Source organism: Bombyx mandarina, chromosome 15 (genome assembly GCF_030267445.1).
Source record: "Bombyx mandarina strain Sakado chromosome 15, ASM3026744v2".
NCBI classification, from domain to species: Eukaryota; Metazoa; Arthropoda; class Insecta; order Lepidoptera; family Bombycidae; genus Bombyx; species Bombyx mandarina.
In genome coordinates this window covers 9814814-9838984 of record NC_143221.1, presented here as the reverse complement: position 1 = coordinate 9838984, position 24171 = coordinate 9814814, and the positions used below count along the sequence as shown (strand labels likewise).

Sequence of the window (24171 nt, the reverse complement as noted above, 5' to 3'; positions counted from 1 at the left end):
ACTAGTGCTTTAACGTTTAGGACTAACCTTCGCTTCGCTCTTGGTTAATAAAACATTTTATACATCCTAAAAAGCCCATACTTATCCAACAAGATTATTAATGCAAAAAAATAATAATTTAGAAATCACCGACAATCGAATACCTTCGATACACTAATGAGCAGTACCGAAGTCTAATATAAAATGAAAAAATACGATTGATTTTTTACGTTAGTTTCGCGTTCTTCATAACTAAAAAAACAATTTTTACTGTTTAATTTCGCGTTTTTTTTAAATTGTGATTATATTTCGAAAACTGTACAACTTACGTGGTCATAGACGACGTAGGAAATAATATTATAATGTGACCATAATTATAATAAAAAAGGTGATGGTAAAAAACTATAATATAAAAGTAAAGTGGCTATGAATGAATATTGTAATAATGAATATTGTATTTTTTTGTAAAACAATACTTTGTAATACACCGAGCTTGGTAAATAGTGCCATAAAAACATATTTTTGATTTAACATATATTTATTATGTATATTCCTGAAGTTGTTTGTACTTTATCATTCAACATTTATCAATGTATGGAAAAAAAATAGTATAATAAGTGACTTTGTTTATTGAAACAATTTGCAGTGTCAATGTTTTATACGTAGATAAATAATTGACTGTCCGTTTACGCTCAGATATCTATTGCGACCTTTGAAACTGCGATTTAAATACTATTTGTATTAATCTACTTTCGGTATCATCTCGTTATACGAATGAACTCGACACGTAATTGTAGCTTCATTAGGGATTTTCGTTCAACAATTTGTGACGGTAGCCATCATACAACACAAGACGCACCACAGATGACGTCACACTTAATGAATTATCTCCCCTCGAGTTCTGTGTAGTATGTGTGTTAATTTTGAAAATTATGAGGCGTCCGTTTCTATATTCTCAACTAAGTAATATTATGATAAAAAAAAACACGGCGGTGACAATTTACACAAGCAAAGCGCCGATAGTTATCAATGCACGTTTAATGATAAGGTTAAAACGTGTGTGAATGTGAATAACAAAATCGCTGCACTTTGAACTATCTGCACTCGGCTTAAGCGATGAGATATTTTCTTGTTCAGATTATTGAACTCGCGGTACCTACTTTGTTTGTTGTTGTTGTTTTTTTTTTTTAGTTTGTAATTAACCTGGACTTTACTTTTCCATACCTACAGCTTACTTGGGAAAGAAGACTTCGGTTTTGAGACTAAAAACGGCATTAAGGACCGATGAACGTGTCCGACTTATGAATGAAATTCTATCCGGTATTCAAGTCATCAAGATGTACACTTGGGAAAAACCTTTCGCTGACCTCGTCGCCAAAGCTAGGAAGTGAGTTAACATAAATTATAATATTTTCAAATGCCACATCAATTGTTTTCTATAGTGATGAATTATGAATTCGGATTTAGCAAGCATGTATGTGTTTGATTCATATCATTAATGGGTAAACATATTATCGAGGGGAAAGGTTATTTGGATTAAGCGACATTTTTGCAACTTTACAGGAGGGCTATTTACTGTTTAATCAATTAATTAAATGTTAAATGAAGTTTAGCTTCGAATTGTTGATACTAATACCAAATAAAACGAACCTTTAATTATAAAGATAAATGTCGCGTATTAAGTAAAATGTCATACCCGATCCTGCGGATAGAATGGAAAGCAGTCGACGTCGCCCCAAACACTTCATTTCGGATCCTCCCGATCCACTAACGGTGCTTTTAGGTACCTCAAGCACCGGTCATCGTTCTCGTCGAACCCGTCGCATGTGACGAAGGGCTCGACGAGTAAATTAACCCTCAGACACAGCCCACTGAGTTTCTCGCCGGATCTTCTCAGTGGGTCGCGTTTCCGATCTGGTGGTAGATTCTGCGAAGCACGGCTCTTGCTAGGGCTCGTGTTAGCAACCTCGTCAGGTTTGAGCCCCGTGAGCTCACCTACTAGTTAAGGTTCCGTTGATATAGCCTCTCAAGGCTATCAGCTTAGGTAGGAAAAAAAAGAAGTAAATCGTCGCTTAAGCCAAACAACCCTTCACCCCTTGATATGAATATCGCTGTTCATTTCCAGATTACAATGTCGAATTCTCAATTGCATTGCATGGTTTCTATGCGGAAATAATAGACTGGAATGTTGTGACGAATTAAACAAAACTGAACATCGCAGAAGTTTGATTATCGATTTCTTGTATAACAGCATCTGATATATTTATAGTATCGAACGACTCTTAATTAAAGTTGTAACTGTCTGCGATCACGGACAGCGCGCTATCATCATATATAAACAAATCAATAAGATAAATATCGTCACTTGTATAGCTGTGTAATACATGTAGTTATGATTGTTTAGCTTAGAAAATACAATAATATGATTTTTGAAGATCCAAAGCCTGGATCGAGCAGACCTGCTTCTAGAGTTGGTTGCTGGTAGGGCATTGTGTGGGCACAGTTAGGTATCACCACCCTGCCTATTTGTGGCGTAAAGCAGTGATGCGTTAAGGGTGAAGGTCACCGTCTGAACTAACCCATAGAGACAGCCCGCTGAGTTTCTCGCCGGATCTTCTCAGTGGGTCGCGATTCCGATCCGGTGGTAGATTCTGCGAAGCACTGCTCTTGTGAGGTTAGGCTATTGTTAGTAAACTCTCTCAAGTTGAGCCCGTGAGCTCACCTACCCGTCCGCGCCTACCTAAGGCACGCCGGTAACGGTACGCAGGTAAGGTAAGCCGCACTTCCCTACCTACCACTAGGTAGGTTGTTTACTGGTGGTAGGACCTCTTGTGAATCAGCGCGGGTAGGTACCACCACTCTGCCTATTTCTGCCGTGAAGCAGTAATGCGTTTCGATTTGAAGGGCGAGGTAGCCGTTGTAACTATACTGAGACCTTAGAACTGATATCTCAAAGTGGGTGGCGCATTTACGTCGTAGATGTCTCTGGGCTCCAGTAACCACTTAACACCAGGTGAGCTGTGAGCTCGTCCATCCATCTAAGCAATAAAAAAAAAGGTAGAGAAAAAAGGATGGAGCAGCCGTCGTACTACAAAACTGAGTCTTAAAACACATTTCTCATGGTAGGTGACAGTATTCGCGTTTTTTGATGTTTATTGGCTCCAGTAACCACTTAACACCAGATGAACCGCAGACTATACTTCCTGCTATATTACATTGTTCATAATACATGCGATGCCACCGTCAACTAATCGGCGACTAATACCGTACCCACGTTATTTAATGTAAAAACGCCTCCGACAGAAGATGACGTCACTGGCGATCCGTTACGTTTACAGAGTATTTAATATTACACACGCGTGTATTTCCGAGATAACCACACTGCACGCGGTAACCGTTGATTGTAATGCTTAAACTAGCGTTCGACCAATGGTCGTAAGGTTTTCAACAACTTTGTTTTATAGATTTTCCCTTATGATTTATTAGCAAAATTATGCAAATTTTTTTTTTTTGAATGAGAGACTAAAACTAAAGATACTAAAACATAAAAGCAAAGTGAAGGGGAAGCATGGGGAAAGTGAAGGGAAACAACTGGAGTTTGTATTTAGCACAACAGTTAAATATCATTTATCTAAATGGACAGGCGAGCTCACAGCCCAAGCGGTGTCAGGTTACTATAGGCAATAGACATTCCAACGTGTATACGGCCGCCCACTCGTGAGTCATGAGGCCGAAGTCTCAATTTTATTGTAACGCATTCATATAAACAGAAAGGCATGATCGGTTCGTAGCAGAAATAGTCATATGGCGATACCTTTACTTGGGAGTTAACAATTCGCCCTACAACTACTAATTACGCAAAGGTAATTTTGTACGCACGACCTGTCCTAATATACCTATTAATTTCATGAAACCTTCTTAGGTATTATAATTTATGCCCAAATTCTAGCACTGTAACGCCAGGCCCAAGTTTGTATGGATTTCGGGTTTCTCCTTTATTATTTTATGTCTACATACATATATGTATGTATAATTAATTATTACTAGAGGTCCCGCAGTAGTCGAAATTCGACTATAATTAATTGGAATTGTAAGTTTGTACACTATTATGATTGTATTGTATACTTCTTTAGTCACAAATTTCGCCAAGACTACACTATATTTTTTTTTAACAAAGACAAACAATATTTAATCTATTCTCAATTTGACAACAGACGTCAAGAACAAAAGTTTGACAATAAATAGTATGCACGCGTGTGTGCGTCAAATACATGGTATGTAGTGTGTGTAATGTTTTCTTTATTGATTTAATGTATCTTTTATGCATTATTTTTAAAAAATATTAGCATTGTGCACTTCTTCTCTATATTCTCTATAAGTGTGGAAAATTTCATACTCCTCCGTCCGCGCAATTTTCGTAAAAAGGGATACAAAGTTTTTGCTTCACGTATTAATATATAGATATGTAGACGGTACTTCGTGAAAAGCGATATTTGAAAATTTTCTTATTAATTTGATACATTTATGGCTTTATCTTGTGCATACCTTGTTTACCTTTTGGTTTATTAAATAGGGTTACCGTATAAGAGAACAAGTAAGTATATCATTATGAGTTTAAAAGAAATTATGTTAGGAATGTATGTACATATCCTGTAAATATCAATTTTTGTAATCTGTATATTTTTTTTATTGTTTATTAATAAATTTAAATTATTTATTTATTACAATAACAGTCATAAAACATCGCCACTTATGTACCTACCATATATTTTCGAGAATCACTCTTAAGTGACATCGGTGATCTGGAAAACAACTCAATTTCTATTCTTTTAATTCACTGTCACCCATTCTGTCCGAAGTCTTACGGTGTTTTTTTTTTATTGCTTAGATGGGGGACGAGCTCACAGCCCACCTGGTGTTAAGTGGTTACTGGAGGCCATATACATCCACAACGTAAATGCGCCACCCACCTTGAGATATAAGTTCTGAGTTCTCAGTATAGTTACAACGGCTGCCCCACCCTTCAAACCGAAACGCATTACTGCTTCAAGGCAGAAATAGGCAGGGCGGTGGTACCCACCCGCGCGGACTCACAAGAGGTCCTACCACCAGTAATTACGCAAATTATAATTTTGCGGGTTTCATTTTTATTACACGATTCCTTCACCGTGGAAGTCAATCGTGAACATTTGTTGAGTACGTATTTCATTAGAAAAATTGGTACCCGCCTGCGGGATTCGAACACTGATGCATCGCTCAACACGAATGCACTGGACGTCTTATCCCTTAGGCCACGACGACTTATTCGTTCGCATAGTCCCTTAGGCTACCAACGATACGGTAGGCGGAAAGGGTCACCTATATGTTACAGTTAACACGTAATCTGATATTAGTTTTATTTTGATTTCAGACACGAAATAAAACAAATCCGAGCGACGTCTTACATCCGAGGAGTGCTCACTTCGTTCATAATGTTCACGACGCGCAGTTGCTTATTCTGTTCGATACTGGCGTACGTGCTGGTGAACAATGTGATCACCGCCAAACAAGTGTTCGTTATAACGAGCTTCTACAGTATATTGAGGCAGTCCATGACCGTGTTCTTTCCGCAAGGTGACTGACCTATATCTTCTTTTTCTTCACCTTATCCCACTAGGTGGGGTCGGCACAGCTAATTTTTCTCTTCCATTCTCTTCTATCAGCCGTCATCTCAACACTCACTCCTCTCTCTCTCATATCGTCATTCACACACTCCACCCATGTCTTCTTCTTCTGACTGATATATATGCTTTTTTTTTAGCCAGGATATATTTGTAAATAACGTATATATAATTCACATGCTTGGGTAACCTCCCTGTTTCTGCCGCCAAACAACGCATTTCGATTTGAATAATGGAACGGTTTTTACAGAATGCGGTTAAAGATTAGGACTGGGCTGGACTGGACTGCGCTCACTTTATAATTTTGATAGAATATCAACAAAGGGAAGACCTTTAATTGAACGAGTCAAATTGTTCGATCCGAATCATGTTTTTAGGAACTTGTATAGAGGCGTCCCTCGTATATCACGATTAATTCGTACCGTACGCACTATATCGATACTGTGTTATACGAAACTTTGGAATAATATAAATAAAACCAATGCGTAATGTTATATCGAAATCGTGTCTTAAGGTTTAAAATTTTATGATAGCTTATATAGTAGGCTCGTTTAAATTTAATGATTTTGTAATCGATGTAGGCTTGTCACCGCAATTTATTATACAATCTAAAATTCCAGTTTTTTTTTTTTGTGGAATGAATTAAATTTTTGGTTCTTGTCAATCATTAACAAACTTTACCTTTAACCTTTAACTCTCAAATATTGCCATAGTAATTTTTTGTAAAAAACAGTTATTATTTACTTTTTTTCCCTTTACTTTTTTTCCCTTTACTTTTCAAAATGTTCAAAACAAACCAAGCAATAACTTTTATCAATTCCATTTACAAAGAGATAAACCCATACTATCACTTCTCAAAATAGAATGAGAGATTTCCTAGTGACAATAAATAATGTTTTTCTTTTTATTTTTATTGCTTATTGCTTAGAAAGTTGGGGATTTCCCTTACTGAACGCAATTAAGAAATATTCTAATTTCGAACCTATGTATTCGATTTTTTGTAATCGTGTTAAATTAGAAACACGTGTTATACAAGGTACGCCTGTATATGTAAGGTTATATTACAGATATCGTTAACGAGATTCAGGCAATTGTGAAATATCTTTTGTTTTACGATAGCTATCTCTACATGTCCATAAAACTTTCTTCGATAATTGACTATGGAAAAAGTGAAACGAACCATCTATAGAGTAGGGGAATCAACGAATTTGGTTTCTGAGAAATACTAAGCTTAGAATCTGTTATCCTTAATCTCTTTCTGATTTCATTCTCTCTCCCTCTCTCCCTCTCCCTCTTTTCCTCTCTCCCTATCTCTCCCTCTCTCTCTCCCTATCTCTCTCCCTATCTCTCTCCCTATCTCTCCCTCTCTCTCTCTCTCTCTCTCTCTCTCTCTCTCTCTCTCTCTCTCTCTCTCTCTCTCCCTCTCTCTCTCCCTCTCTCTCTCTCTCTCTCTCTCTCTCTCTCTCTCTTTCTCTCTCTTTCTCTCTCTCTCTCTCTTTCTCTCTCTCTCTCTCTCTCTCTCTCTCTTTCTCTCTCTCCACCACAAAATGGGGAAGCTGCTGCACAATTGAAAGGTCAGCCTATAAATAAATGCTACATTATTCTTTAAAGGTATTGCTCAAGTAGCTGAAGCTTTGATATCCATAAAACGGCTTCAGAGCTTCATGTTATACGAAGACACAAACAAACCCGTTCCCGGACTGGCCGAGATACAAACCTCAACGAAACCCAAGGAGGTGACAAAGGATTCTCTGTTGCCCGCCAGCGATGAGTTGGATGTGAAAAAGGATGATTCGAAATTGACAGCCACCGGTGATAGTTCCGCAGAAACCAAAGAAGCCAAGGGTAATGGTATGGATCGTTCTAGATTATATACTTGGTAAATAATAATTGAAAATACTATTTTCGGAAGGGCGCCTAGTGAGCCCGCAAGGATGCGTACTATCGCCCTGCCCATCTCTGCCGTGAAGCAGTGGTGCGTTTCGGTTCGAAGGGTGAGGCAGCTGTTGTAACTATACTCATACGTTAGAACTCATATCTCAAGGTGGGTGGCGCATTTACATTGTGGATGTCTATGGGCTCCACTAACTGCTTAACACCAGGTGGGCTGTGAGCTCGTCCACCCATCTAAGCAATGAAAATAATAATAATAAGAAAACAATTCGTTCTTTAAATCCAGGAAACGTAAACTTAGCCCCCATAGAAGCGAGCGAAGAGGACGAACAAGAACTATCGGCTCGCGTCGAAGAGGACTCCCGCGGCGTGAGACTCAAGCACGCCACCGCCAAATGGATACAGTCGCATCCGGAAAACACTCTCACCGATCTGTCTCTCACCATAAAACCGGGGAAGTGAGTATTAACGGTCTTATTTCTAATTACTTAATACATATTGTATGTAAGCTAAGTAACATATACAATCGATTTATATCTAGGAGTGAAATGCTATTTGGTTTAAGCACATTTCGCTTAATACACGACATCTATCTTTGTAATAATTTAAATGCCCGTTTTATTTGGTATCAGCATCAATAATTCGATGTCTGTAATTGAACTTCAATAAAGGTTCGCCCATTGAAATAGCTGAATAAGTTTTTTTGCAATGATTTTTTTTTTTCAATTTTAAGTGGCTTTCCTGTAAAGTTGCAAAAATGTCGTTTAAACTATAAAGCCTTTCACCCTTCGATATATAAAAAAAACTTTATCAGCTACAACCATGGCAACAGTGCCTTTAGAATAAAATCCAACAAAATGAATTTGTTAATTAATAGTTTTATAAATAATTAACTAAAATTTGAATTAAATTTAATACACAAAAAATATATTTATACAGTTTTGGCGTTTCATGTCACACAGACTGAAGTAACAGTATCTTGAAGTCTGGCAATTAGAGCAGAAAAAAAAAACACCCTAGTCGTCTGTGACCACGAAAATGGTAAAGCATTTGAAAGGTCAAAAATGATAATAAAAGACGGGACCTTAATCGTAAATTTAGTTTTAATATATGTATGTATGTAGGAGTCGCGAAAACAGAATAAAGTTACTACTATTAAGTGTATTATCCGTGGTTACCACTATTGTAAATAAAATTTCAGGTTAATAGCAGTAATAGGCCCAGTCGGCGCGGGCAAGTCATCCCTTCTGCACGTTTTGCTGCGCGAGTTGCCGCTCGCGTCGGGAAGCGTGCACGTCGGTGGAACAGTGTCCTACGCGAGCCAAGAGCCTTGGCTCTTTGCGGGTAACTTACAAAATTTAAATGTTTTCATGTATCCGTGTATATGGAAACAATAGATAAATTAAAGACGCCAAGCCGCTGCTTACCATTAAGTACTCTCCGCAAGCCTCGTTTGAAGAAGGACATGTCATAGCGCTCGGAAAACACCACGGAGGGGAGCACCGTGCTGTTGTAAGGTTTCTTTTCATTTCCAAATAGATTTTTGGGGAAAAAAAATAATATTTTTAAAAATGTTGGGGTTGATTTAGCCCTGCTACTCACCAGCCAGGTCTGCAATTCCGTGTTGGAATATAATAGGAGAGGTATGTGACAAGTTTTCAGCTTGCCTCAAATACCTACCCAAAAATTGGTACCAGCTCTCGGATCATCTGTCCATCTCTAACTGCCGGACTTTTTGGCGGGAACGCGAAAAGTGATGTTGTGTGATGTCTATTTAGTGTTTCTTCAGGTTTAAATGTGTAATAACGGTGGTTTATTAACTGTTTAAGATCTGTGAATGTGGGAAAATGAAACAAAGCCGCTGGACGTAACTTCTCGGGATCCTCCAAAAAGTCCACTGAAAGATCTCAGTAAATGACCACCATTTTACTGAGATTATATTTCATCCCATATCATCTCATTACATTTCATCCCAGTTGATTAAAGTCTCAAATTAATCATTCAATTCATTTCATTTCACTCCATATTATCAATTTTCATAAAAATAAGAATATAAATTAAAATAAGACATGACCTAAAGGTCCTAGTTACCAGGTTATAAAATCCTTTAAAAACTTAATACTGTCATCCAAATAGGAACACGTGGATAACATTCACGTTTTATTTTAAAATACGGTAAAACAGTTTTAAAAATTTGAACGTTATGTCGTCGCTGTCAAACCAAAATCTGTTATGTGCAAAAACTCTATTTTGAATTAACGAGTAAAAACATTTTCGTATAAAATTTTATATGAAAGTGAATTTTTATCTGAAACTGAACTGAACTGAACTATATCAAATGAAAGCTATACATAAATATTAACCCTTTGCCGTGTAGGTCACCGGTGCCCGACGCGGCGCATTGAAGTAATATTATCGATTTCTTACACAGGCGCCTGGATAACTTTTCTTTTAATCTTTTAGGACTCCCAGAAATACATTCGATTTCAGTATCCTTGGATTCGTCTTTCCCAGAGTCTACTGGATATTTCGGCGTCTTAGTAATTTAAACCGGCATAATTATGTACTTCAGTGCGCCGCGTGGGGCACCGGTGACCTACGCGGCAGTCAAAGGGTTAAAGCTTCTATAGACACATAACAGTTTTTTTTTATACGGTAGTGTGTACGGCTGTGAACTATACGAAAAGGTCAAAAAGTTTAAATCTCAAAAGCGCACATAGAAGATTTTGGTTTAACAACGACGATGTATATTGTTTTAAAGGGAGCGTCCGTCAGAATATATTGTTCGGTCAGCCGATGGATCGTCCCCGATACAACACCGTGGTGCGGCGGTGCGCGCTCGACCGCGACTTCACACTGTTCCCCCACGGAGACAAGACCATCGTCGGCGAACGCGGCGTCAGTCTCAGTGGAGGTAACTAACGTACAATATAAACAAGATACAATTATTATTTTTTTATTTAAATCAATAAAAAACAAAAAACAAAAACTGGTACGCGTGCAACTTGGTGCACGTGAAAGAAGTGAAACTTCTTTTGTAGTATTGTGGTTTTCTTCATTTTTTCCGATTTCATACTGTGATGTTTTTCATTTTACACAGTCAAGGGTATAGGTAGGTTTTACACACGAATGTACAAACCCAGAGAGAGAGAGGAAGTTTTTTTGTTTTTTTTCTTGCTTAGATGGGCGGACGAGCTCATAGCCCACCTGGAGTTAAGTGGTTACTGGAGCCCATAGACATCTACAACGTAAAGGTGCCACCTACCTTGAGATATAAGGTCTTAGTATAGTTACAACGGCTGCCCCACCCTTCAAACCGAAACGCATTACTGCTTCACGGCAGAAATAGGCATGGTTACCACTAGTAATAAGAAAATAGTACGACGAGAAACTAGAAAACAACCTAGCTCGTCCTTTCCCTCTGACGCTATGTATATTTTTTCACTTTCACTCTTCCTAAATTGTATCTTTTCTCTCTAGCTGTAACCAATCTGTCACGAGTTAAATTTTACTCTCAACGCGTCTAAAGAAGTTTGACTTCAAAAAATAAATAACGTTTTTAATCTTCAGGTCAACGCGCCCGTATATCACTGGCTCGCGCAGTGTACAAGCGCGCCGACATATACTTGCTGGATGACCCGCTGTCCGCCGTCGACGCGCACGTCGGTCGGCACTTGTTCGAGTCGTGCGTGGTCGGGTACCTGCGGAACTCAACGCGGATACTCGTCACGCATCAGCTGCAGTTCCTCAGGGACGTCGATCAGGTGAAACTATTGAAGTTATACTTCTTTAGGCGCGTTATGAAAAATTGATGAGAGTGAAATTTTACGATGCGCGCGCACCGTGACACAAAATTAACAGAATGAAGTTGCCCACTAAATCGCTCATTACAATACGACCGACGTAACTTGGCGAGTCTGAATATAGCCGCAGGTGTACTTTCGCGCATGTACACTCGTAAAAAAAAGTGTTATTAGCATTCATTTTTTAGTAATATAAATGACAAATTTATTATTTAATATAATTCATACATAATATTATTAAATTATTAACGTTAAATATTTATTATTAATTATTTAATATATATATAAAAAGTACAACTTCTTACGCGCATACATAAGCACACGCACCCTTTTTTATATGTCGGAGAAGCCATAATTATTAACACCATCATCAGACATCATAGGGGTGAATATGTTGTCTAAGAACAATTTCGAAATCTCCTCTTGACGTTAGCAAACGAAAACGAATGACAGTTCTTAGGATGCATGTACCGCTCTTCTAGAAGGCTGGTTGGTAAGTGTGATGGCGTCTCCATCGGCTAGGCTCTGTCGTAGCACGAAGTTAGCTGAGTTCCGATGATACCGCAATCGTGCTGCCATCTCTCGGGAATCGTGCAGCGCTTCGTTTAGCTACCAAACTAATGACCGTCTCTGACATATATAAATATTTTTATTCGCTTGAATAACATCGTGCTGTTACATACTCCTCATGTTTTAGTTAAAGGGATATTACATCCCACTGAAATTTATTGGTAATAGTTACCGACGGAGAGTCGGTCAGTCGTATTCAATCACCCGCCGGGAGCGATCTCAACTAATACCTCCTTTCTGCCATTTTCTAAAATTCAATTGTTTATGAAATAGAGCTAATAAAAGCGAACTCTCTTTCAAAAATCTTTTTTTTAAAACCTAACCGTAAAACCTTACTTTCCCGTGGATATCATCCCTATTAGATAGTAGAAAAAATCTTAAACAAAACTTACTGTGTTTTTTACAGATAGTAATATTGAAAAATGGCACAATAGCGGCGGCCGGTAACTTCGATACTTTGAGCGCGTCTGGTCTTGATTTTGCGACGTTGTTGGCGCGGGATCAGCACGAGGAAGAGAAACCGACTGAGGCCGCGGTCCTCACCGACACCGAGGATAATAACTCGGTTCTCCACGGAAGCTTTAGGAAACGACAACTGAGTATTCATTCCGTGAGTATAGTATATGACAATAGTTACTGGTGGTAGGACCTCTTATGATTTTTTTTTATTGCTTAGATGTGTGGACGAGCTCACAGCCCACCTGGTGTAAAGTGGTTACTGGAGCCCATAGACATCTACAACGTAAATGCGCCACACGGGTAGGTACCAGCACCCTGCCTATTTCTGCCGTGAAGCAGTAATGCGTTTCGGTTTGAAGGGTGGGGCATCCGTTGTAACTATACTGAGACCTTAGAACTTATATCTCAAGGTGGGTGGCGCATTTACGTTGTGGATGTCTATGGGTTCCAGTAATCACTTAATACCACCCATCGAATCAATAAAAAAAATAAAAATTGAACGTCTTCAGGTGAGCTCGGTGGACAACCTGACGGCGACGGCGCCCCCGGAAGGCACCCGCGAGGAGGCGGAGATGAAGTCTGCGGGCGCGGTGTCGGGGCGCGTGTACGGCGCCTACCTGCGAGCCTGCGGTAACGCATTCGTGATCACATTGATGCTGCTTGTCGCCGTCTTAGCGCAACTACTCGGTTCTGCCTCCGATTGGTGGACCAGCTTCTGGTAATTTCAGTTTCTTAGACCAAGAGAAACACTATAGTATATGAGGTATAAAGGTGACGCTGCCTAAGCCTAAACGGTGGTCACATTTAATAATAATAATAAAAAACAATTCCCAAATTTGTATACACTACTACTACTACTACTATTTTACTGCCTTTAACGAATGTCTCTGTTTTCCGATATTGTCGAGAATGTGATGCGAAACAAAAGCCCACTGAGTTTCTCGCCGGATCTTCTCAGTGGGTCCCGTTTCCGATCCGGTGGTAGATTCTGCGAAGCATGGCTCTTGCTAGGGTTAGTGTTAGCAACAACGTCAGATCTGAGCCCCGTGAGCTCATCTACTAGTTCAGTAAATCTAGAATAACTCATCGAGGTTACTTGAAAAGGCAGAAAAGCTAAACAAAAGATTGAAAAGATTGAAAATAGTTTAATTAGAAATTAATAGGTAACATTATGTTGAAATATTTTCCGACAGGGTAAAATTAGAAGAGAAAAATTACGCATCTCATACGTTGCGCACTTTCGATGATCGAAATGAGACGGGAAGTTTACAAGCCGCGGACCCTAGAGTCGATAATGCGATCTTCTCTGATGTCGGCCTGTCTCGCTATGATTGCATTTATATTTACACTGGTAAGTTTTACAAACGATTACAGGCAAATGGTAGTTCATTTTACAAATTGCTTTCTATCCATCTATAAGTATAGCAATAAACATCTTCCATACCTTCAATGAACAAAACGGGTTATCTTAATTACGAAAAATGTTGTTAATACCAAAAAGTGAATGAACGTACAGATTTTATGTAGTGGGGATGAAGAATGGAAAAAAGAGATATCATTATTTGCATGCATCTTCAAACGAGTGTGGTCGTAAACTTTGTCTATTGAAAGTGTACAGATAAGACAATAACCATTCCTATTCGTTTTTTTTTCTGTGCAACCACAGACAAAAAAAGGAAATTATTTAAATCTCTCGATCGATTTTTATTATTCATGATGAGAATATTTGTGGGGGTGAGAAATAATAATGTTAATTTTAAATGCCCAGCGAAGCGGATGTTACAGCTAGTAATGATATAAATGTGATCTATCTAGGTATCGTAGCGGCTCTGGTAGCGGTCACGTTGCTGCGTTCGTTTATGTTCTTCTGGATAGCGATGCGCGCCTCGACCCGCCTGCACAACAACATGTTCGCGGCCATCACCCGCGCCCCCATGCGTTTCTTCCACGTCAACCCCTCGGGCCGGATCCTCAACCGCTTCTCCAAGGACATGGGCGCTGTCGATGAGGTGCTGCCCTCTGCCGTTATTGATGTCCTACAAGTACGTGTTTATTCTTTTTTTTTTATAAGGGATTTTATGATCTGGTAACGAAGACCTTTAAGTCATGTCTTATTTTGATTCATATTCTTATTTTAATGAAAAATGATTGTATGGAGTGAAATGAAATGAAGATGATTAATTTGAGATATTAATCAACTGAGATGAAATAAAACGAAATAAGATGAGATGATATGGGATGAAATATAATCTCAGTAAAATGGTGGTCATTTACTGAAAATTTTCAGTTGACTTTTTGGAGGATTTCGAGAAGTTACCTCCAGCGACTTTGTTTCATTTTCCCACATTTGTGCACTTTCCCAGATATTAAATATTGTTATTGTTTAATTACACGATTAAAAGAGACGCATTCATTGAAAACAAACTCGCAGTCTTGTTAGGAATATTATTATATAATTATTATTATTTTTATTGCTTAGATGTGTGGACGAGCTTACAGCCCACCTGGTGTTAAATGGTTACTGGAGCCCATAGAACTCTACTACGCGCCACTCACCTTGAGATACAAGTTCTAAGGTCTCATGTATAGTTACAACGGCTGCCCCACCCTTTAAACCGAAAGTACTTGCTTATTGCTGTCGAAAAACTAAAGCTTATTTTAATATAATTTTTTTTTTAAATCTAAATTATATGTAAATTTTTTTTTCAGTACATGTTAAAATTGTAAACTTTCAGATCGGTCTGTCGCTGATCGGTATCGTGGTCGTGGTGGCGATAGTGAACTACTGGCTTCTGGTGCCGACGGTGGCGATCGGCGTCATCTTCTACGGGCTCCGCATATTCTACCTGGCCACGTCGCGGAACATCAAACGCCTCGAGGGTGTGAGTGAGTGACCTTAAAGCATCCAATCTATTTTCATATCGCGAAGAACAACTTCCGTATAGGGTAAACCGCCCTATAGTTGACACATTAAATAAATACATATAAAGTTTTATAAATGCATCAGTGTTAATAAATTTTGTTATTTTTTTTTTAATTTATTGATGCACAAAACAAATTACAATCATTACAGTACAAATTAGCTAAATCGTACAAGTAGTACCTATATCTAATCTGGATTGCAATCTAAATGCTATATGCACTCAGCAAACCCGTATTAATGTACATAGCTTTGGCCTAATGAAAACAAAATTTCAAATTACGAATTCCAGTGAATAAAAAAAAAACTTGTGGTAGGACGTCTTGTGAGTCCGTACGGGTAGGTACGACCACTCTGCCTATTTCTGCCGTGAATCAGTAATGCGTATCGGTTTGAAGGGCGGGGCAACCGTTGTACGGTTAAAAGTGAGACTTTAGAACTCATAACTCAAGATTTGTGAAAGCATTTACATTGTAGTTGTCTATGGGCTCTGGTAATCACTTAACACAAGGTGGGCCGTGAGCTCGTCCACCACACATTAAGCCTGTAAACATTTACAATTAAATTATTTGACATCGATATTTCATAACAAGACTGTAAGTGTAATCGTGTAATTAAACAATAAAAATGTCAAGCAAACATAATGCTACTCATTGTGCTTTCACACACCTACCGACAATGGGAGACAGCAATCAATTTTATTGTCCTATATGAGAAAGTTTCTCTTTTGGTATGTTTGTATGTGGTCACATCTTACTAAACTATTTAAAAAAAACGAAGCAAGCTTTTATTGGGGGAGTAGAGCTACCTATAAGTCCACACCTGTAGGTACGACTATTTTGTCCATTTTTGCCGCAGTAATGCGTTCCGGTTTGAAGGGTGGGGCAAAACCGTTGTACTAAAGAACTGAGATTTAGAACTCTGTCCAAAAGTGGGTGGCGCCATTAACTGTTGATATCTGTGAGCTCTTTAACCCACGAGACGGATCGTGAGATTATTCATCAGTACAATCATTAAAAACTAAATAATTAATGTAAATAATCTTTTGTACGGCAGCTCGGAGTCCCGTGTTCTCGCACCTCAACGCTTCGTTGCAAGGTATCACCACCATCAGAGCGTTCGGCGCTCAAGAGGCTCTCATCAGGGAATTCGACAATCATCAGGATCTGCACAGTTCAGCTTGGTGAGCCTAATGATAATTGAACTTTTTAACTCACTGAGTGATGCGACTCACAAGGACCCGTAATCTATAAGTATTGTTTGTTTATATTGAATAGGCTCCGAAACTACTGAACCGATTTGAAAAATTATTTCACTGCTAGGAAGCTACACTATTCCCGAGTGACATAGGCAATAATCTTTTTTGAAAAAAATTAGGGATCATTACTAAAACTCCAATAATGTAACCCAAGGTGTAAAAAAAATACCTAAAATATTATTTACATTGCGTGCCCTGCGAAAACTATTGTTAATACAATAAAATAATGCACTACGACTTTGTAGAACAAAAATGTTGTCAAATATTGTTGAAACTTTTGTTAAGATCCGAGCGGAGCCGGAGCGTGCCGCTAGTAATAATAATAAACTTACCAAATGATTACACGTCCGGGAATATATGTTTTGGTAAAACGAAAATGAAGAACAAGCCGTCATCGGAGTTTCCACTCCGTATGTTCACTTCGTCCACTATTACACCTTATAAGTGAATTTCTACTGAAAGATATATGGCAAAAATCACTCTTTGTTCTTTTAACAACATGTCATTTCGAATTCTGTTTTTTCAGCACTTTGTTGGATAGCTGTTTTTATGTAGTTAATATTGTTTGCCTTTGTAACCCAAATGCACCGAACATTATATCTCTTCAGTTAAGCGATGGGATTTAAATACATTGAATTTATTTATAGAAGATAAGAGTAATTAGCATTGAAATTCGCGGTGTAAGAGTCAGATAAACATAACTACATTTTCTCAATTTTGAGGAATACAATTAGAACTAACTAAACGGTACGCATAATACGTTTTTCTGGTTCCATTGAAAGTGATTCTTAGGCTTTTTAGTTGTTTTGGAATTTTTTAAATATCAACTATACCGCTACGTCGTTTTGGCAATTCATAAAAGACTATAATAATATGTTGAACCGTTTCATGAAAAAAAATAGTACATTCTCATAAAAAAACAGTTTAACTGTTTTTTAATTTTTAAATAAACTACGTACTACTAAATGAATAAGAACTGTCTGATGAATTCATCTTTGTTTAATACTTCGCTATTAAATTTTATTGCCTTTTGTTTATTTCACTTTTACACTAAACACAATATTGCAAATCACCCGAGCATAACGATGGCGGAGAATTTTAGGTGCGTGAGAGCAGACGTAGACACTAACGCGCATGCGCACTTGTACCCAGGGAGGAAAAATTACACTTTCTTCCGACGAAGCGGGACGAAAACCGAACTTTCGGCGTAGGTACTGATGGTAGGACTTCTTGTGAGTCCGCGCGGGTAGGTACCACCACCCCGCCTATTTCTGCCGTGAAGCAGTAATGCGTTTCGGTTTGAAGGGCGGGGCAGCCGTTGTAACTATACTGAGACCTTAGAACTTATGTTTCAAGGTGGGTAGCGCATTTACGTAGCAGATGTCTATGGGCTCCAGTAACCACTTAACACCAGGTAGGCTGTGAGCTCGTCCACCCATCTAAGCAATAAAAAAAAAGGTAGGAGAAAAAATGTTTTTTTTTGTAGATACGTTAATCTGGTTCTTATACCGCGAATTGCAGGTACATGTTCATAGCGAGCTCAAGAGCGTTCGGTTTCTGGTTGGATCTGGTGTGCGTTGTTTACATCGCGGTGGTCACCATGAGCTTCCTGGTGCTGGGCAACGAGAAGTACGGAGGGGACGTTGGTCTGGCCATAACGCAGGCGATGGGTCTGACCGGCATGTTCCAGTGGGGCATGCGGCAGTCCACCGAACTGGAGAACCAAATGACCAGTGTCGAGAGGTGAGTTGCTTCAAAAAGCAGTATAGTAATATGCAATAGGGTCTTTGTGGACTTCCTCCACATAATTATGAAATATTTATATGTATTAGGATAAATGAGGCCGTCAACGCAAAAGTGGCCTAAGCTTACCATAGTTATTATGGAGCAATGAGGTTTAAGTTTTCATGAATTTGAATTTGAGTAGGCAAAAAAACAAATCGCGCAAAAATAATGTTTACAAATGTGTAATAAATAAATGTAAAAAAATATATATAGCCAAATATAGAGATAGCGTAATTATTTTTATATAACTTTTTTTTTAAACACACTTCATGTTTCGTAACACTCTGCGGTGCATTTAACTTAACACATTGAAATGATTAAAAATGTGCTCATAGAGATTGTCATCAAAAAAACGGTGCGCGTACAACTTGTTGTACGTGAATGAAGTGAAACGAAGGAAGTCGTCGTGGCCTAAAGGATAAGACGTCCGGTACATTCGTATGTAGCGATGCAACGGTGTTCGAATCCCGCAGGCGGGTATCAATTTTTCTAATGAAATACGTACTCAACAAATTGTTCACGATTGGCTTCCACGGTGAAGGAATAACATCGTGTAATAAAAATCAAACCCGCAAAATTATAATTTGCGTAATCACTGGTGGTAGGACCTCTTGGGAGTCCTCACTTATTTGTACACTTTTATATTATTTTTAAATACTTCATTAAATTATTGGACGCTACTCGTTGCTAACGCTCGCGCTGGCCTGTAACAGGTATACTATGTGCATGCGTTCGAGTGCCACGCATTCACTCTCGCTCTGTCTCTTTCTAGTATGGTTTGGTAACGTTTAACGCAACCTTGATGGAATTCGCATTAGAAGTTTCACTTCAAATATATTACTTTTTTTTTAAAAAATAGAATGTTTAATGATTAATAATTAACAAACAGGATCGACGAATATTCGAACATAGAATCGGAGCCCCCCCTCCAGTCGGAGGGCGACAAGAAGCCTCCCCCCTCGTGGCCGGAGGCGGGCGGCGTGCAGTTCCGCCACGTACATCTGTACTACGCGCCCGGCGAGCCTGCCGTGCTCCGGGACTTGTCCTTCATCATCCTACCCAAAGAGAAGGTCGGCATCGTCGGCAGGACCGGCGCCGGGAAATCTTCTCTCATCAATGCTTTGTTCAGGTCAGTTTAAATCGCTTGATATGAACTCGTTCGACTGATGCGACTGTGTGTGAAGACCGCGAATTGGCAAACTCAGTGCAAGACGCCCTCAGGCTCGGTGGAGTGATGATCTGTGCAGGGTGGTTGGCAGGAGCTGGATGAGAGAAGCCGAGGATCAGTGGCGAGCAATTGGAAAGGCCTATGTCCAGCAGTGGACTGCTATAGCCTGATGATGATGATGATAATGACTGTGTCTTGTTTGTTATTTGTCTGAAGATTTGTCTTCATTGTTGCTTGATATTGTATTGAAATTTCTTCTTTTCTTTTTGATATGTCATGACATTTATTAGACATTCATGTTAATATTTCAACAATTATTACTGTTTTACTTCTTAAATTTAAATTTCAAAGTATGTTTTCATTAGGTATTCTTATATTATTATTATGTGTTCCGTTTGACGTCCGAAGTCCATTATGAGAGAGTACATCGTATGATTTCCACTGCAGGTCGCTAAATTTGACTACTTCCGTTTCCTAAGTCCCATCTACAGCGCCCTCTATAACGTCTGGAACCGAACCAACAAGCAAAGACAAGCCGCCATATTTGACATTGTTGCGTCGTTTTTTCCCACGTGCGGTCGTTAATATTTTAAGAAGTTAGTAATTTAAAATGTTATAAGCAACTTTCGAGATTTGAAGTAGAAAGTTTGTTTCAAACAAGTGTTATGATTATCTTCCGTTTCATGAAACCTCCAAGGCTCTACAATGAGTGACGAGGTTATCGCGCCTTTCAAAGTAAAATTTAAGTGAGGATAGTTCTTCGATTTCTTCGGATATTTCTTCGGGTTCGTCGGAAAATAAAGACTAGGGACCAGCAAGAAAACTTCGAAAAAGTGACTGGTCGCGAGATCTGAATAAAAGGTTTGACTTACTGTCGCAATAATGGGTGAGTCATGTGAATATTATTTTAACTTCGAATCATGCTATTGCTGGTCGTGCACCAGTGGTCCCGCCTTTATACTTACAAATACCAACATCTTATAATAATAATGTCTTATCTGGTTTCAACTTCCAATCGAAATTAGACAACGACGAATAGTTTTTACGTCTGCCACCAGACCGTCCGTTACCAGAAGCGGGTAGGTTTTGAAATTTGAGCATTTCTATAAAAGAACCAGATATGCAAAGATTTGACTAGCCGACTTGGAACGCGGTGCAGTATTCGGAGGTTCAAAAAAAAAAAAATGTTTTCCTGCGTTATCTAATGCTCTTTTGGCACAGAACGAATGCGTTATGCTGCCATACAAAACCTTGCCGACGGGTCAAATTCAGAGAATGTTCAGCTTAATACTTCCGCCTTTTACGAAAAGTTTAAACCGCTATTCGGTAACGATTTCGCCTATAAAAGTTTCTAAAGATATCCTTCAAATAATTTTCGTTAAGCGAGCCGAGGTTATACGATAGCGTCGTAGATACCTCGTAAAGAAATTAAAGGATAGATATATCAGGGAAGATATAGAGAAAATATCTTCTTCTTGTGATTATGTTTAACCCCAACTTATTATTGGCATATATACAGAAAATTGGTGGTATTGATAAATTACAAAAGCGGCACCGTCTGCTACTCGCATCCGGCCCGCATCGCCGGAACCCTCGGCTTGTACTGCCAATGCAAAGCCATGTCGAGGTAGGCCACATTCCAATACATCTAAAGAGGCCGAAAACAGATATTCTGAGCGATGCTATCCAAATAATTCCTCAGCAAGAAAAACGGGGAGGGGGGAACAAGTACAAAGTGGAACGAAAATCAGGAAATAAAAATAAATTACTCAACAGCATTTTCAGGCGGATGTCTAAGGCTATATCGAAACACCTGGACTCGATCCACCAAACGTAATATTGAAATTAATAATAACTTTATGTCAATCAAAATCCAAAATTTAATTCAATAGAGCTTTAGAACCCGCACCCCCGACACCATCTTTCAGATTTCTTCTTTTCATACTTCCCAAGACCAATAAAAAATCGAACAATTTTCAACCTCAAGGCATTGAACAAGTACATGAAACAGTCTTTTTCACCTTTTCCACCATCGAGTTCCTAAGTTTTATAACAGATTGGAATGTCAAATTGGATATGAGCCAGGCCTATTATCATCTATCAATGACGTTTCTCGGGATCAGTTATCAGGGTCGTCTACTTCAGATGATATGTCTGCCATTCGGCTTAGCTGCACCACCGCGGATTTTTGCTTCAGTGACAAACTAAATAGCCGAAATACTTCGCCAGAAGGGTCTGCGACTAGTGGTTATGTGCTTGTACACCAGGGCAGAACATCTCCCGCCATCGGAGCAAAGCTTATCCATATTATCTGGAACCGCTGCGTTCATTGACAGTGCGTTTCCAGAGGTCTTTTTTGCCACGTACCAGCTGGCTATGGAATGAGCTCCCTCCGCGGTGTTTCCCGAGCGCTATGACATGTCCTTCTTCAAACGAGGCTTGTGGAGAGAATTAAGCAGTAGGCAGCGGCTTGGCTCTGCCCCTGGCGTTGCTGAAGTCCATCGGCGACTGTAACTATTCACCTTCAGGTGGGCCGTATGCTTGTTGAAATCTCAAGTAACTATACTGAAACCTTAGAACTCATATCTCAAGGTGGGTGGCGGCATTTACGCTGTAGATGTCTATGGCCTCCAGTAACCACTTAACACCAGGTAAGCTGTAAACTCGTCCACCCATCTAAGCAACCGGTTATGACACTGACGAGCTTGATAGACTTTCTGGGAATCGTATGGGACACCAAATCCAAGACAAAGTCCCTGCCCAAGAATTTGCTCGTGCGACTTACTGCCGGCGGTTGGAACCTAAAGCAGGCGCAAAGCCTTTTAGGATATCTCAACTTTGCGACTTTCATCACCCACCGGGGAAAGTTGCTTTGCCGAGTCCTTGCAGTACCACAGCAACAAGCTCAGGAGGTATCCTCATTTACCAAAGCAGTATTCGGACGAGGTACGTACAGAGCTGGATTGGTGGTTAGAGAAAGTCAGTCAGAGCACACCAATTCATCCACAGAGAATGGCCACGAACCACGTCATCACCGACGCGTCGGACATTCAGTGGGGAGCCCTTGTAAACAACAGAACAGAATTTTCCTACATAAAGAACGAGGGAGGAACCCGGTCACGATAATTGCTAGATCTGACTGGAAAATTGCTTAACTTAATAGACCACCTCAAAGTTGTACTTCTCCCTCACCACCTACCGGGACTGTACAATACTGAAGCCGATCACCTCTTACGCAATCGCGGCGGCTTGGAGTGGTATCTCACAGAAAAAGCAACTACTAGGCTATTCAGCCTGTGGGGAACTTGTTCGCGTCTCGGACCGCTCATGGATAAAAAAAAAAAAAAAAAAAAAAAACTGTTTACCTCTTGTGAGTCCGCGCGAGTAGGTATTTTGCCCTGAAGCAGTGGTGCGTCTCGGTTTGAAGGGTGGGGCAGCCGTTGTAACTATACTTGAGACCTTAGATCTTATATCTCAAGGTGGGTGGCGCATTTACGTTCTTGACGTCTATGGGCTCCAGTGACCACTTAATACCAGGTGAGCTGTGAGCTCGTCCACCCATCAAAGCAAAACTCGAACGCCTGCCTCTACAACGCGTTCAGCAGATCTTGGCATTACTGACTAGCATGGCCGTTTCCGCCGCTCGGTCTGATATCCAGAGTGCTGGACCACCTCAACTCAACCTCAGGTCGGTACATACTAGTGGTACCCAAGTGCAAGAAGCCCCTGTGGAGGCCAGACCTGAAATCACCTGCCCTCAAGCGACTCAAGAAGCTCAGAGATCTGAACATCAGTCTGGTGGACACTGACAATGCTACCGCCAGGCTGTCAGCAATCTACACCTGGAAGCTTGGTTCATTTTGGGTGGGACACGCTGACAGGGACATGGACATTGGCAGGAGAGAGTCTACGATAAGAACATACGCCCCTATTTGGAATAAGGGGTAAGGTTTTGTCAAGAAAATGTATTAATTCTCGTGTACCCGAATTAGAAAATGTAGCTAGATTTCTCTGTTATCTGTATTTATCTCATGGTCTCTCCTACCGGACCATTCTAGTTTATAAGTCTGTTATATAGCGTCCGTTTGTGAAACTCTATCGGATATAAAAAATAGCTTCGAGCCCGACAGTGAAACATACTGAAATCTATTTCCTTGACAAAGCCTGCACCTTCTAAATTACTGATATTTGGGTCGAAAACTAATTGATCTTCACACCAACAGTCCAGTTGGACATTCGTGGCTGCTCCTGACCAATTGATCATCGATGCAGTATACTGGCTACGCAATCTAGTGAATATGACACAGCAAACCAGTGGGAATATTTAATCTATTCTTAGCAACTAAAGGCTCCACTAAGCCAGCTACTGCAGCGAGGATTAGTAGTTGGGTAAAAAGTCTTTTAGGAGACTCAGGTATTCAGGCCTCAGTTGGAAGCTGTAGAGCGGTGGTGAAAACTTTAAACTGGGTAGGAAATTACCAAATTAATGATATTTCAGCTAAAGATAACTGACATACTTTTAGAAAGTTCTATCAAAAACTTATTATTAATGCATCAAACACTGATATAAATTCTGAGAAATCTTTCTCAGTATTTTCGTCCTAAATCTTATTAGGTCGATTTGAATTCAGTGGGTAATATTATACGGTTACCTTCAATTAATTTAAATTACGTGC

The 24171-nt window shown here is 39.5% G+C and overlaps 1 protein-coding gene across 3 annotated transcripts in view; it reads left to right on the top strand.

Annotated features, from left to right (window-relative positions):
* The window catches only part of LOC114247994 (putative multidrug resistance-associated protein lethal(2)03659), a 57293-nt gene that overhangs the window by 27004 nt on the left and 6118 nt on the right, over positions 1-24171 (top strand). For all 3 annotated transcript variants that reach the window (XM_089732977.1, XM_028181097.2, XM_089732976.1), the window contains 15 exons: positions 1210-1366; positions 5390-5592; positions 7251-7490; positions 7819-7990; positions 8734-8876; positions 10294-10446; positions 11103-11296; positions 12312-12515; positions 12874-13082; positions 13558-13715; positions 14180-14406; positions 15100-15250; positions 16341-16467; positions 18064-18285; positions 19217-19456. In XM_089732977.1, the coding sequence (XP_089589103.1) occupies positions 1210-1366; positions 5390-5592; positions 7251-7490; positions 7819-7990; positions 8734-8876; positions 10294-10446; positions 11103-11296; positions 12312-12515; positions 12874-13082; positions 13558-13715; positions 14180-14406; positions 15100-15250; positions 16341-16467; positions 18064-18285; positions 19217-19456 (2800 nt within the window). The remainder of the gene's footprint in view (positions 1-1209; positions 1367-5389; positions 5593-7250; positions 7491-7818; positions 7991-8733; positions 8877-10293; positions 10447-11102; positions 11297-12311; positions 12516-12873; positions 13083-13557; positions 13716-14179; positions 14407-15099; positions 15251-16340; positions 16468-18063; positions 18286-19216; positions 19457-24171) is intronic.